At 39.6% G+C, this 15958-nt stretch overlaps 1 protein-coding gene across 2 annotated transcripts in view; it reads left to right on the top strand.

Annotated features, from left to right (window-relative positions):
* The window catches only part of HEMGN (hemogen), a 133225-nt gene that overhangs the window by 33909 nt on the left and 83358 nt on the right, over positions 1–15958 (top strand). The window contains exon 1 of one of the 2 annotated variants that reach the window (XM_069236563.1): positions 9837–10160. The exons of the other annotated variant lie outside the window; for it this stretch is intronic. Within the exon in view, the coding sequence (XP_069092664.1) occupies positions 10046–10160 (115 nt within the window). The 5' untranslated portion in view covers positions 9837–10045. Of the gene's footprint in view, positions 1–9836; positions 10161–15958 lie in introns of those variants that run through there. 2 annotated transcript variants of the gene reach the window in all.

The following is a 15958-nucleotide window of genomic DNA, read 5'->3' as shown; positions in this document are numbered from 1 at the left end:
TGGACACTTTAAATGAGATGGTTTACAACATAGGACTCTGTCCAGTCAAGGGCATAACACTGAAATGCGTAAACCTTTTTATTTCTGCACAGCACTTTAATGAGCAATTTAATGTAATAAACTAAGCAAAATAACGCTTGAGTCTGCGGAGCGGTGAATCTGGCTGGCCGTTGCCACTTGGTGAAAACATTATTTGGGACTGATATGAATGAATTTTCTATCTATCTATCTATCTATCTATCTATCTATCTATCTATCTATATGTACATATATATATATATATATATATATATATATATATATATACACGTATACATGTATAATATGTATATATCTATATGTATATATATATATGTGTGTGTATATGTATATATCTATCTATATCTATCTATATATATATAGATATATATTTTTTTTTTTCTCACCTTAATGTAACTATAACTCATCAAACATTTTACTGAAAATCTTACATGGATATTATCAATTATGTTAGCAAAGATTTCATGAGTGTCGTAATTTGTGGGGTAAACAGCAGTGCATGGTGAGGGTGTAAGGTTTTGTTACCATAGGGCACAAGTAATAAATACTTGAGATAACTCTTACTATAACAGGTGAATATCTATGGTTTTGTATGCTTAAAATGTGAGCCTAACTGTAACGTCCCTGTAACCTTTGGTTTTTAAAGTGAATTTCTTAGTTTTTTTTAAATTCTATTTCCTAACTATATTGTCCCTGTAACCTTTGTCTTTTTTGCAGTGAATTTCTACAGATATTTTTAAAGTTAAGTAATTTGCATTACTATAAGTTAATCCATCCACCACTGCGCACAGCTTTTGTCCGGGCATAGTTGGGTGTGGACTTATACTGGGTGCTATTTTGTGTCTGGACAAAGCTAAACCACCCTGAAGGGCTATAATTATAGCATAACATGTGTCAGGGGTTGCTTTTGCTCATTCCAGGTTGGCTTGGAAGGTATTGTACCAACCCAGAGCTTTAATATTGTGCCTAGAGTGGTAAAAGGCTTTTGTCATTTTACAGCTCGGCGAAGATGGCACTGTGCTGATCCTATGCTTAAAGATTTTGTTGGATAAATGGCAAAAGGCTTTGTTTCTTTCTAGCTCAACCTGGATAGCAATGTGCTAATCCAATGCTTAAAAACTTTGCCAGAAAAACAGACATTTGAGGTGCAAAGTAAATATTTGCAGAAATATATATATGTATTACAGTAAACCAACAAAAAATAATAAATTCCATGTCCAGTTGCAGAAATTATTATGTCTCTGCATTGGAAATAAAAGAGCTGGAATACACAAGGCGACTATTGCCTAGACAGTACATTAAATCATTCAATGCTAAGAGTAAACTCAGTGACTCTGTAACCTCGGTATTTGCACAGTGGGACAACTTGTTGATCCCATAGCCTTCTTCTAACCCTCCATTGGCAGCCATCCATCATCTCACAATTTGTACACAGTCCAAGCCACAGAATAATATTTCCATTAGTGACCTCTTGGGAAACCAACCCAGATTCACCCTTGCTCAATCAAACTCACACTGATGTCATTACGGGAGGACAAACCAGAGACAGATACATCTGTTTTACCCCTTCTTCAGCACCATCCAGGTGCTACTCTGGGCTAAAGTCCTCTAACCCATTGTTTAATCTCCTGACATTTAACGTTGAATGCATTGTGAGAGATTGGATTGATGCAAGAATTTAGATGTCTATATGTACTTCACAGTCTAATCTGTATCCTATTGAGTGTTCTGTTATGCCATGTCATACTAATGGAGTGGATATCATTGGTCTAGTTGAGGGTGAACATGGAAAATGCAAATATTTAGCAATGTGGTTGTGGATCACCTTCCAAAATGGACCAAAGTAGAGGTAATCGGGGAGACCAGATTCACTCTCCATGATTAAAAGGTCCATATGGAGTTTTTGTGACAGACGAGTGCCCCAAAATGATTATTTCTGATAACAAAGTGCAGTTACTTCAGATGCCATGAAAGGGTTTTTGGCAAGAGATTGCACTTTATACATTACCAGCTCTGTGTATCCTTCAGCCAGAAATAGGGCAGCTGAAAGGTTTAATCATATAATCAGAGACTTTATTAAAATGGCAAAAACGAGTCAAAGGTATTGGAAAATTGAAGTTCAGAAAGTGTTGTGTCATTACCATGTTGCACCAGGTGTGACACGTTACTGTCTTTTTATTAGTATGCACGATAGAGAATCAAATACCAATCCAGTGTGTGTTTGACATCAGTAAACATGAGTGTTGACTGGTCTTCAGAGATAATGAGTGACAGTATCAGAAACGCTCATCTCAGAACATTTGTGAAGAGAATTATGCCAAGAGTCATTGCCTACAGGATCTTTATCTCAAAGATGGATAGCACATGAGTCAAGAGAATTGCTATAATTTCCAAAGGGGAATTGTTCCTTGCAGGTTTTCAAAGTGTTGAAAAATGCAGCTAAATGCAGTGATGATAAAGTGTGAACATAAATGAGTGATGATGACCTACATTACCCAAAAGATCTGAATTTAATGCCAGGATATTCTAAGTATGGTGTATGGTGTATGGGGTGTTGATCAAGATCGAGGTCTGGATGGTGCAGAAGTATTATGGTTCAACCTTCGATAATAACACTGGTGTTGTCTTTAAGGTTATTGCCAAAACTGTAGTGTCTGCCTCTCAGGTAGACACGAGGAATCTCACAGGCAGGACCACAATCAAAGCACAAGGAGACCTGGAATAACACAGGAACGTGCCTTGGTCCTAGCGCACCACACAACTCAGCAGCTAAACTTCTATTGGCCCAGTCCCAGGAATTCCATGAAGTAGCTAGGCTCTGAACAAGTTCAAGGAGAATGCTGAGTTAAGTATGGAACACTGCAACTCCACTGAGCCAAGAATGCCTGCTGTGGATCAAGAGTTAGGATCGTTATGCATGTTCAGAAAAGGATCACAGAAGCGGCTTACACCAAACTATTCCCCTGCATCAGGTGCAGACTAGTGCCACAGAATGCCTCCCTCAATCCCTCACTGGTCCTCATGTGATGTGGCTATCCATTGGCTCATAGAGTATGGAGTCTCTGGGAACACAAAAGTGGACAAAGATGTAAAATATAGATACATATCAGAAAATTTCACTTGCTGGGCTTTACTAAATAATTGGTGGTTGCTGTTTGTGTGGAAAGGTTTGAACAGACATTCTGAAGGAGGATATTGGTTAATTGACTACTTATGCATTCAATTTGAAATGTAGCTGCACAAGAATAGATGTTGATTCACAAAAATAACAGTGATAGAAGAGGAGACAGCATACGCCCTTTGGCCCCAGCAGCACTGTGAACTATTTCCTTCTCGCAAACAGAAATCATCCTGGTAGTTTGAGGTGAACCATACAGAGCAAAAAACCTGAACAGCGAAAGTGTCTAAGGTTAGGATGTTATCGAAAAGGAAGAAAAAACTGTAAGCTATCCAAAAAAGAGTGTATCTTGAGTCGTACATAGAAAGTGCTCTCTCAACTGTGCCTATTGTAATGTTATCTCTGCTGTTACCAAAAGTAGAGTATAACACGTCTTGGAAAAAACAATAGGTCTGGATATTTCGTAGGTAAAAGAGCTTCCTCGTGGATTATTGAGTGATGATGGACTGGTGAGAGGTGGCTGTTAGACTGCGTGAACGGCTGCATTGGTCAGTGTGTGACTAATTAACAAGTCAGTGGGTGCATTGACAATGATGAAAAGGTAACTGCATGAATGGGTGAATAATTCATGGATGGATGCATGCTCACCAATAGCATGATAGTGCAAGCATTACGAAAGGGCTGGGCACCAATGTACTTAGAATGTCTATAATATGGCCTGAATTACAACCATTAATGCTTAGATTTGCACCAGTCCGTAGCACATGGTCAAAATGCACCAGCACGCATAATTCCTAACGCCGTATTAAGCTTTATTTCATTACCTAGCGATCATTGTGTAAAATCAGATTACGACCAGTGCTCATTAATCTTGAATGCATCTTCAGATTGACGGTCGGAAATCTTGAGTGCAGGCGGAGGTTTGTAAAATCGTTTAGTCGTCGTTCCTCCATGACCGAATTTGCACTATCACTTATTAACTCCTTGTGCATGGTCAGATTTGGCACCATCACTCACTAATTCTGAGTACATATATAGACTCACAGCACCAATCAGCAGTAATCGATGCATGGTGACTTTAGCATCAACCATCAGAAATCTTGAAAATGTGGCCAAATTTGTAGCTGGACTCATTAATCCTTGCTGGATGTTCGAAATGCCACTATTTCTCTGCATACGTTGCAGTAAATTCAGATATGTGCAGTCATTCACTAATACTCAGTACCAATGCAGATTTCCACCACTCAGTAATACTCCATGCATGTGATGTGGGTACCATTACTCTGAAATATTAAGGGCCTGCCAACATAGATGCCATTTAGGGGTCGCCAGGGATCGCAGCTGCGACCCCAAGCTTGTCCCTTGCGACCCCTGGCACTGCCTCAGGGACCCCAGGCCTCAGAGGTGGCAAAATTAGTGTCAAGAACACATGGGCAGCTCATCGTTATGAACGTTGGTTGGGTCTCCACTTCCTTGTTTTCAGTCATTTTTTTTTTTTTTTTCTAATATAGAATAATATTACATTATTCACTATTAGTGTAATTAAAAACGGAGTATCTTTAGCTAGAATATGACCCTCCTTGGGAGTCGAGGTAAGTAAATAACACTTTTAAGTCTATGTTGTGTGCATTCGTGTGGGTGAGAGTGTGTATATATAAGAGAATGTGTGTGTATGGATACCTCCCGCCTGGATACCACCAGGTGAATAGTTGCGCTATACAAATACTTGATAGACTGTATGAGTGAGTGTCTGTTCTCGCGTCTGACCTTTACAACAAAACTTACAAAGGGACGCAAATAGGTCGATGAACCTTTTGACTCGCAGTTAAGATCATCCCACCATAACTTCAGTACATGCAGATCCATAATCAAAAATCAAAAATCAATCGACAATATCAATAATAAACAATAATCAATTACATTTATGACCATTTGAGTCAGTAATTGTCACATCCCATGACCTTTCAGCCATGAATAACCACACCTTGTAGTAAAAGTTAGAATATTTATTTCCCTATGTTAACAACGCTAATGCCACGTAAATAAATCTCAAAATCAAATGATACACATACGGAAACAACACTGGCTGTCCAAATCTACGGAAGAACCGCAATCTACTCAAAGCTTGAACTATTACACATTCTAAGGTTACGGTGTAAATTAATAACAAGAACAATTGTGCAAACGATATCACATACATTTAGATACAGCAGAGAAATTCATCAAACATTATTCCCTATTAGCAAAGTAAGGAACCTTAACTAACACCAGATGAGCATCGGCATGTTGGGCTTCATGCAAAACAATTTAGTAACACAAATTTGGAAAAATATCTAACTATGGCTCTATCAAAACAGTGTGGTTGGTACCTAGAAAGAAAAAGCAAATATGCATAGCAGACACATGGGTACAATAATACCTCTCCTCAAATGGATCGGCAAGCTAAAATAGACTTCGTCTTAAGGACATTAGTCGATCAGCAAGGCATCAGGATTCAGCATCAAAGTTCAGAAAACGCAAAGTCTTTAAGCATTAAAGTTGAGCACGTCACTTGTCAAGACGCACAAGAAAATATTGACCTTTCGGCCAGCAAAAAAATGGGTAAATGGCTGTCTTCTCTCGGTGCAGTCTTGTTAAGTTAAATTCCCTAAAATTATTTCCCAAGTCCCTATTGGTCAAGGGATCGCATGTTCACTCTTTGTCCAATAAAGCTAAAACTTCAAATCTATGAATTCTACCATTACTCCGTTCACATGTTGCTGATTGGTTTCTCCTGCAATGTCCTCATCATCGAGTCAATGCCTCCATTGTTCTCCTTCTGAGAAAGTCAGTCTCACACGCATTACATACATATTGATACATTTAGCAAAAACAGTATCTTCAAGCAGTCAATTCTCATGAGAAAAGATTCTCAGCTATGAACACATTTACACAATACGATGGAAAATCACAGTTTAACTCTCTAGGACAGCCATTTTATTAGACTTTAAGAATTACAGCTTGACATGACGCCTGGGAAATAAGCCAAGACCTCCGCTAAGTTAAAGCCTACAGTTAATGAAGATAATACATAATACATAACCCTTTATATGACACATTACTACATTAGTCAGACATATGCTCAACATTTCATATTAATAAACTGCTAGTAGGTACACTTTGTGAACCTTGACGGCCACTCATCGTGATCACATTTTCCAATGCGTGCATTATTTTTCTACGTTATTATGTTTTCTACACAAATCTATTACTCAGAATACATGAGCACTCATTAAAAATGTCATTAAAATACCTGCACTAGCGTGTGCATTTGTAAATGTGCGTGTGTGAGTGGAAGTAAAGATGGAATGGCGTGTGATGTCACTTCCGCTACCCCTGGCATTTTGCAGAATCGACGTCCATGCCTGCCAAGCTTTAGGTCATCACTCTGAAGTCTTGACTGCGTGCTCTGATTCCCACTGTCCTTGCTTTTTATGAGGATCCCTGTAAGTGCAAGAGAACAATACAACAGGTCGGATATTGATAGTATTCTCCTTCCACAGCCTACAGTATGCATTGGAAGTCTGAACTTGCCAGTTTTACCTACCTGGCAGCAAATCTTGTAAATATGATGGATTCCAGTGTATTGTGTAGTAAATATAATCTACAGATCATGCTTGTGTAAATATTGTGCATGCAGTCCACTGCATACTGTAGTGTGTCTTATGTTATAGACTCATCTGTACACTGCATCAAATAATAACTGCACTACATCCTGTATCAAATAGTGTAGACATGCTCCAGTGCAATTTGTGAGAACTATTGACTGAACTGCATAATACACTAAAATGCTACAGAGAGCACTGCTGCATGCTCTAGTACAGTAAGTGCAGTGAATACTCTGACAAGTACTGTGGTCATGCTCCAGGGCATACTGAAATAAAAATTACAGTAGTACATACCGACCAAATACTGGAGATGTGCCTGAGGGCATACTTTAGTATAAACTGTTATATCCACATTTGAGTGTTGAGCAGTCACTCCTTGTCTCCAGAGGATACTCTATGAAGTAATGTACAGGTGCTCTAATGCATACTCCTATAAGTATTGTGAATTTGTTCTTCTGCATATTGTAGCAAATAGCTTTTCTCTGTGCCAGTGTATGCTTAGTTAATAATGTATTATCTACTGAAGTCCAGTAAGTAATGTGTATCGGCTCCCATGCAAAACATAGTAACAACACAATTCACAGATACCTACCTACACACACATAGGCAAACAGACAACCCTCTCTCTGCAATGAATGGAATGATCCATATCAATGGCTGCCTTTGTTTACAATGATTACAACTGCCACAGTCCTACACTGGATGCAATGCTTTGGGCATATGATGACATTAGCTGCACCATTCTTTAGACTGATATGAAATGTATACATCTGTATTCTTGTAGTTCCCTTGATGGCAAAACATATGCCCACCGCAGCCCAAAGCACTTGTTCCCTACAACAAGCAACATAACTACAGAGTGAAGAAACGCATCCACTCTGTGGACCCTTCCTATAGAAACAACATCCAAACCCCAGTGACAACCTAAAAACAATTCTCCCTCAGAGAAGAACATATACCTTCCTGATATTCAGTCACAACTGCTTCCTCACAATCATAGTACTTGCTCTGTGATTATCTAAGAGAGATCAGTACCCCTTGATATGACCCCCCCCCCACTGCACAAACACTGCTCGGTGCTCAGCCACAATGGCACAGGAATACTCTATTAAAAGGAATCACAGATAGAGCATGCCAACACTGCATGCTCATCTCACAGACACACCGAGGCTGTCAAAAATCTGGGATGAGCTACCACAGACTCCTGATCCCATCATTTAAGGAGTACAACCACCAACACCAAACACCTTATGCTTACAGCATCCTCCCCCTCCTCCAGAGTAACAAGACCTTCAACATTATCTAGCAAGAACCCTGCCTAACTCGCGGGTATCTGCATGATCACATCAAATTTTAAGCAACTATGAGTTCAAGAAAAATTAATTATTTCAATGACAATGTTGATGTTAGCACTGGCAAGTGGAAATCTATGTTACTGATGTAGTCGATAGACCACAAACACCTTATTTCTATTTCTTGTACAAAACGTTGTTAGTTATGCATAATCAAAGAGGGGACTCATCTTCATATACTATTTGATTGTAAACATGAAATTACTCTGGAAACACCTGTGCTATAAATACATTAATTAATGTCTTGATATACCCTCAACTCTTCTAATATTCTTTTAGGTACATTCCCTACTCAAAGTACAGTGATAGTTAACCTTTTCCTATTATGGATACGTTCAGACAGAGCAGCGCAGCACAGCATATAATTATATTGATCATTAACCATGATTTATATTTCAAATACATATACAGATAACTGCTTCTGTTTATCAATAAAATATTCCAGTAATATCATCTATATTACTTAGACATTACATTCAATAATATGTCAGTATGTCCTATTTTATTGTATTTGTTGGATTTCCTTCTTTTTGTTTCCAACTTCTGTCACCTTTATCTTTTTTTTTCTTTTTCTCTTCTTGTACTTCACAGCCCACATGCTCCACCAGTCTCAAGTAAAACTTACTGAACAAATTAAAAATCACATTCACATCCCATAAGGTATTGTAACATGAGATCAGTGGTCTTTTAGGTCTAATCCCATTCTTCACTCTATAAATTAAAACATTACATCCTATTGCACTGCAATTCACCAAACAATGTCCTGCTGATACTCCTAATCTGTAACAGTTAATAGCCCTGTAACTCAGAAATACCTTCACTAATTTGCCAATTCTATCATAGGAGCCTCCAGGGACACCAAATCTCCTTTCAGGCACTGTATCTCATTTTTAGGGCGAGCGTAGCGTTCAACGTGTTGTATTCTTTTTAAGTATACTTATACTGTGAGTTCCAGTGATTTCATTTGTTGGTTTCACTGTCATTCAAAAATCCTTGCTTGCTAGTGGTCAGTTCTGCCTCTTTGTCCTGCCTTTTTCTCTTTGGGAGCAGCACAAAGTACTGTCTTATTACGCCATGTCCTGTTTATATCTTCTGCAGGGTTTTTTTTTTCTTTAGAATTTGCCTGTTGGTCTTACACTCCTCCCCACCAGCTCCTTCAAACAAAACCAACAGCAGAGAGGGGTTTTTCCAGTACCCCTCCTTTATCCTAGTCCCCACGTTTGGCTTATAATGGAGAGCTTTAATTTCCTCGTTGCCTTCAGCGGTAAAATAACAGCTGCTGTGCTCTGATCGGAGCTGCTTCAAGGGAGCCCTACTGATTAGTGACTGAATGTGCGATGTTTGTATGAGTATGATCCCACAAGCCTGCATTTAAATACAGTGAAAATGCAACTTGCAATTTATTTACAGAAACTAAATACACTGTAAAAATGATAAACAGGCACAAAAACGTACAGAAAAACACTGCGAGGGCCCACAAGGCTATAACTGGCATTGCCTCTTTAAGGGGCCCCTTAAAACCGCCCTTGCTCTTGTTTTGCTTTCCACATGCAGCTCTGACTCTCCAAAGCCTCGCCCTGCCTCACACGGTGAGTGTTTTGTATTCTGTCCATCCGCTCGTTTTTTTGGTTTTCAATCTCAGCATCATGGCGCTGGGTTCTGCTTAGCACGATCACGCTCGTTTTTTAAATTTCTTTTTCAACTCAATTTATGTTTCAAGAAAAGTCCAGTTAGGAGTTTCCAACGCTAGTCTGTTGTATGCCGCGCCCTGTCTTTTCTTAAAATCTCAGTCTGCCGCTGTTGAAATATATTTCGTTTTACCTTAATGCATTTGTAGCTCACCACGCGCCATTTACCGCCATTTACAGTTGTGTATTATCTGACACCTAATGACATGTTCTAGTTCTCCATTTCCATTACATCGATCTGATCATCGAGCTGATCTGCCAGAAGCCACTCCCCTCCCCGTCTGCAGTAACCACTTACAAAGGTGTTTCCTTTGCGGTAGGCTGCCTTTTGTTCATTTTATTAAGTACAGACAGGTAAAAACAAAATTTTGACATTTACTGATTTGTATTTTGAAAATGGACAAATGGGATGTGAAACCAGCGAATTAACTGCGTGTTTTGATCGTTCAAGGACGTTCATGTGTATTATTTAAAATGTAATGATGAAATATGTGTCCATGCGATATTAGAAATCGGGATTGCTTTTCATACGTTACACGAATGTGTTTTTCGGAAGCCTGTTTAGTGGAATGAGTGGCAGAAACATGCTTGGCTCTTTGGTACAACACGTATAACTCAATAATAAGAAAGAAAGCACTTTGTTTAACGCAAGCAATTGCCGTAATAAACCCTGGCCGCAAGGAAAAGACAGTTGTTTGTTGAATACTTAAAATAGATCTCGGACTATTGGCCGTGGCTGTTCTGTTTGCTTTAGGGTTTGATCTGACACTGCAGCTTCTACGCTTGTCTAACTTGCTTCTAGTTATTCAGAGGTGGTTAATGGGAAGCGGAGGGTGGACGTGCTAACCATCTTCTGTTTAAGGCTGACAAGGGTTAAAATGATTCCATCAACCAGTAGAAAAGGATTTGAAGTTTTGACGTAGATTAATGTTTCAGACTTCTCTAAAGGGGCCTTATGTTAAACGTATATATTATAGCCGGTTGGTTATGAGAGCGCAAGGCCTTTCAAGGAGGGAGCTCGATTGTCGATATCCTGGTTTCATACGTTCAACTTTTAGATTATTTTTTTTAAACTACCTCTACCTTCACCCAAGTACTTTCCAGTCTCAGATCGAACTGTTTAACATTCTCCAACCCTCAAACGACCTGTTGCAAACTTGGAGCAGCCTTGCAATGCAATAGGTCTCGCATTTGCGAGAATTAGAGCTATAGGCAATGTAAATGACAATGTCTTTTACCTATGTCTTTTGTTTTGGAGTGTAGAGCATGTATGTGGTGTGGAGTATGGAATTGTGTGGTACAGAGTGTATTTGTATGTTGGAACTATGTGGCATGGTAAATATATATGGGTGTGTTGTGGTGCCCTCTATGGGCTGTTTTGAGCATTACAGACTAATGCCAACAATGTATTCCTGATAAATGTTTTTTGGGGTTTACATGATGATTGTAATTGTTTTATTAATCTCTCCTTATAGCAGTTATGACCATGCTTTAGGCCAGCATGACATCTTTATTACACTATGACTGTTTGAACACTTTTGATATGGTGACCCTTCTAGTTTATTTCTCCTCTGTGGCTGTCTTGTGTATTTTTTGGGGGTAACTGTGTGGTCCAGCCAGCAACTCTAATGGAGAGGTGGTGAAAGTGGTATTCTATTATAATTAGCATATCAGATTTAAATTAGAATGCTAAATGGCAACCTTTTAAGTTTTTGCTACAGATAGAGGAAGAAGGTAAATGGAAGTGCTTTAGCTATATGCAGGGCCACTGGAATTATGTGGCATGGAAGGACCAAATTATGAGGCAGGATTGACCAATTTATGTGGCACAAAAAGTCCAATTATGCATTTACAATGTCAATAGCTCTAACTCTCGTAAATGCAAGACCCATTGCATTGCAAATGCTTGTTGTTCCTGGTGTCCATGACTGTTCCGATAACTCCTTAGCCTCTCTTGATAGTCCTACGTATCTGTTATATTTCCTGATATTTTCAAAACAAGAAGATTCTATTCCCTTTCTATTACTAAAGGATGTTCCTCCCCATCTGCACCTTCGAACAAACCTTGTGACATTGGGATCAAAAAGGGCTCCCCATTGCTAATTCCAGCACCCCGGAAGCCACACCAGTGATGCCCAGAAGGCAGTCACTAGAAGAATTCTGTATTCTCTCTTGTTACGTTCAACAACCCTCTCTGTATCATAGGAGCAGTGAAGGCATATACACATTTGCCTGAGATTGCTTTCCTTCTCTCTGCTTTTGAAACAACGTTAGCATTGTCTAGCATACAGGTAGCATGTTGGCTCCAACCTCATAATAATTTAACATCAATCTCTAAATTCTTTAGATGGACTTCTTCTGTCATACCCATATTTGTGCCAATTGACCCAAATGATAAACTAATTTGTCGTGGCACTGTTTAAGTGTACACTCTATACCTTTTGTAGGACCACTTCCCATCTTAAAAAGGAAAGAAATAAGTTCTGGAAATAGATTGAGGTTTTTCCCTGTGATGAACTACAACATTCAACTCTTATTAAATTATGAACCTCCATATCTAATAGTTTTATTAACCAATAGTTTATTAATGTTGCCTCATGCTCTATAGTCTACTATTTGGAGCTACGAGGATGTCTGTCAGAATGTGTTTTAAATATCTCCTCTCCCAGAGGATCATTAACTGCATTCGAACCTGAAGAATGTCCTAAGTCCTTATCTAAACTTTCCATCATATCAACTCCATCCTGGAGGATGAAAACATACTCATCAAATTCCCTATAAAATCCAAATTCATCCTCAAATTCATAGGATTCCAGTCCTCTCCCTGTGCTGCTAAGGACACCTTTCTCCAATATTGCCTCCTACCAAAGTCCAAAAATCATCTTCTGAATCCTCTTTCTTTTAATTAAAGCATCTTTCACTGAGGATTTTATGCATTCCTCAATATTTAGCTCATTGGATGGTAATCCAGATGACTGCTTTTTCTGTCATAATGAGATATAAGGTAACTTGTTTAAAAGGAAAAATAAACCAACCTTAGAATATGTTTGTCACTGATAGCACTATCTAATTACAATATATGACTGCTAGCAGTATTTATTGATGAAGAAAAGAGGTCAACCCATATAATCAAACTAAGCCTGGGTAGGAAATATACAAACAATATAGGAAATTGGTTTATTAGTAGGAAATAATCTATCACCTTGAATCAGACACAATGAGGCTGTTAATCCATCATTGGCAATGAAAATGAATTTCAACATTTATTAATTCATTGAATCAAGCAAAAGGATGAAAAATCATCAAAACTAAACATAAATTCAAACATCTATGGACAAACATATATTATCACGAACCTGTAATATCACAACAAATTCACCATTGCTCTCCTAATTTAAAGACAATGTGGTTATATCAGTACATAATGTTATAATCCACATGTATACGATGGTTGTACTCAAAAACACATTTTGAGTTCTATAGACACTTCATCCTAAGTCGTAGAGAAATGTGTTTCACAATCCTTTACAGGTATGTTAGATCTTCCTTACAACCTCGCCGTATATCAAAAAAGTCGACACGTTTCCGCCCCCTCATATTCGGGCCTCATCAGGACTAATGGAGGCTACAATGCATATTAAACATAAACAAGTCCAAAATTACAAATAAAAAATTAAAACTTAAAAACAATCTATAATCCCTCCACCATATACAAACTAATTAAAAAAATACTAATTCAAAGTAGAGAAAAAAGAAGAAGGAAGAAAGAACAAAAAGAAGAAGGGTAATGGAACCCCCACTATAAGTTACCAAATCCACCACACCACATAGATATCAAAGTGGTTCACATGCTCTGTTAATATAAGAGTAAGTATAAGAATAAAGCACCTATTTTACAACTGAAAAATCCGAAATGTTCACATTTTATTCACTGCTCGTCTCACTTCCACGATATATTCTTTAAACTTATGAAAATTATATTTGTGTTATATTGAGTGAACCAATATGTATCTTTTCAGCATTATAACATAATTCAAGCGTTTTTTACAGACTTAGGGGGTGATTCTGATTCTGGCGGGCGGCGGAGGCCGCCCGCCAGAATTCCGCCCTCCATTATACCGCTCCGCGGTCAGAAGACCGCGGAGGGTATTATGAGTTTTTCCCTGGGCTGGCGGGCGGTCTCCAAAAGGCCGCCCGCCAGCCCAGGGAAAAACTCCCTTCCCACGAGGATGCCGGCTCGTAATCGAGCCGGCGGAGTGGGAAGGTGCGACGGGTGCAGTGGCACCCGTCGCGTATTTCAGTGTCTGCAAGGCAGACACTGAAATACTTTGCGGGGCCCTCTTACGGGGGCCCCGCGACCCCCCCTACCGCCATCCTGTTCATGGCGGCTTTCCCGCCATGAACAGGATGGCGGTAGGGGGGGTCAGAATCCCCTCGGCTGCGCCGCCTTGGAGGATTCTTAGGGGCAGCGGAAAACCGGCGGGAGACCGCCGGTTTTCCTGCACTGACCGCGGCCAAAGCGCCGCGGTCAGAATGCCCTGCGGGGCACCGCCGGCCTGTCGGCGGTGCTCCCGCCGACCCTGGCCCCGGCGGTCTAAGACCGCCGGGGTCTGAATCACCCCCATACTGCTTAACCACAAAAAACTCTCTTGCAAGTAGTATCGGGGTGCCGCACTCGGGCAGGTGTGCTCCGAGTCAGCAGAGCTGGATAAATCAATAACTTCTAGTCCCTGCGCATGGGCCTTTGCAGGAGCTAGTTCCACAACGCCAGTGCGCGGTTTTGAGACCTAACCGCGTTTGTGACAAAGCACGTTAGAGAGTTGCGGCCATATTGCCAAAGGACTTTACATTGTAAAATATGGCTGCCATCTTGAAGCTGGTTTTCATGACTATGAAATTATCGTACATGAGCAGTAATCCAGCTGCTCATTATCTCCGTCGCACTGAACTAGAGCGGTAAACAAACCGTCTCATTAGAACTTATGACGCTATAAACATTACAACGCTATTAAAATTACCTAGTTAATCCTATATATATAACGCTAGGGCTAAACACATTCTCCATGGTTGAAAGAGTATTTAAGCAAAGTTGTTAATGAAATGTTGTTCAAAAGGCTTCGGAGCTGGTAAACATCTCCTTGGCAACACACGTCATTGCGCTAATGTCTGTTCTATTGAAAAAGGCTAGATTTTTCCCAAACTAAAATGGCACCCACTCTTGTGAGTTTAAATGGGAATTGGCCAGTCCAATCCCAGCTAGTCTCTGGCCACAGCACAGAAAAAAGATTGACTTGGCAGCTCATGCTTGTACAATACAGCGCAGTTCAAAACAGGGAGTAGTTGTGTTGCTACAAAACCTCCAGAATTACTGCCTGAAAGCCAGGAGAGAGCTTGCAGCAATGTCATGAATCCAACAAAATATGCAAAGATTCAGTCTACAATAAAAGTGCTTGATGTAAATATTGTGTTTCTTATCTCAGTACAAAAACATGCCTACTTTGGAAAGAGAATGTTATAACATCCCAAATGTGTTCTTTTGAATGTCTATTTATATAAATACCATCATTGGTTACATTAGTGCGTATGACAATATAAAAAAAGCAATCCTGTATATAAATGCCTTTTAGAAATGGGGTCTTTGGTTGGCCGTCAGTTTACCCCCTGTCCAAGCAAGGACCCTCACTCTAGTCAGGTTAAAAGAGAATCAACCTCAGCTAACCCCTGCTTACCCCCTAGCTTGGCACGAGCAGTAGGCTTAACTTCAGAGTGCTAGCTGTAAAGTATTTGTACCAACACACACAGTAACTTAATGAAAACACTACAGAATGACACAACACAGGTTTAGAAAAATAGGAAATATTTATCTAAACAAAACAAGACCAAAACAACAAAGATCCACAATATACAAGTCAAGCTATCACTGACAATGAAGAGTCTTCATGTTATTTTAAACACACACTAACACTGTTAGTGTGAAAATGTACCTTGGGCGCATGAAAAATAACTCTGCTCGGGCGAGTGTGTGTCAAAAAAGGCATGCGATGTGGTGATTTCACTCAGGAGCAAGACCTTGCGTCGTTTCTCCTTTCTTCGGGTCGGGCGTGTCGTTTCTTC

The sequence above is a fragment of the Pleurodeles waltl genome, chromosome 1_2 (genome assembly GCF_031143425.1).
Source record: "Pleurodeles waltl isolate 20211129_DDA chromosome 1_2, aPleWal1.hap1.20221129, whole genome shotgun sequence".
In the NCBI taxonomy this organism is placed as follows: Eukaryota; Metazoa; Chordata; class Amphibia; order Caudata; family Salamandridae; genus Pleurodeles; species Pleurodeles waltl.
The sequence above is the reverse complement of the archived record's forward strand: the minus strand, read 5'-3'. Positions and strand labels throughout refer to the sequence as shown.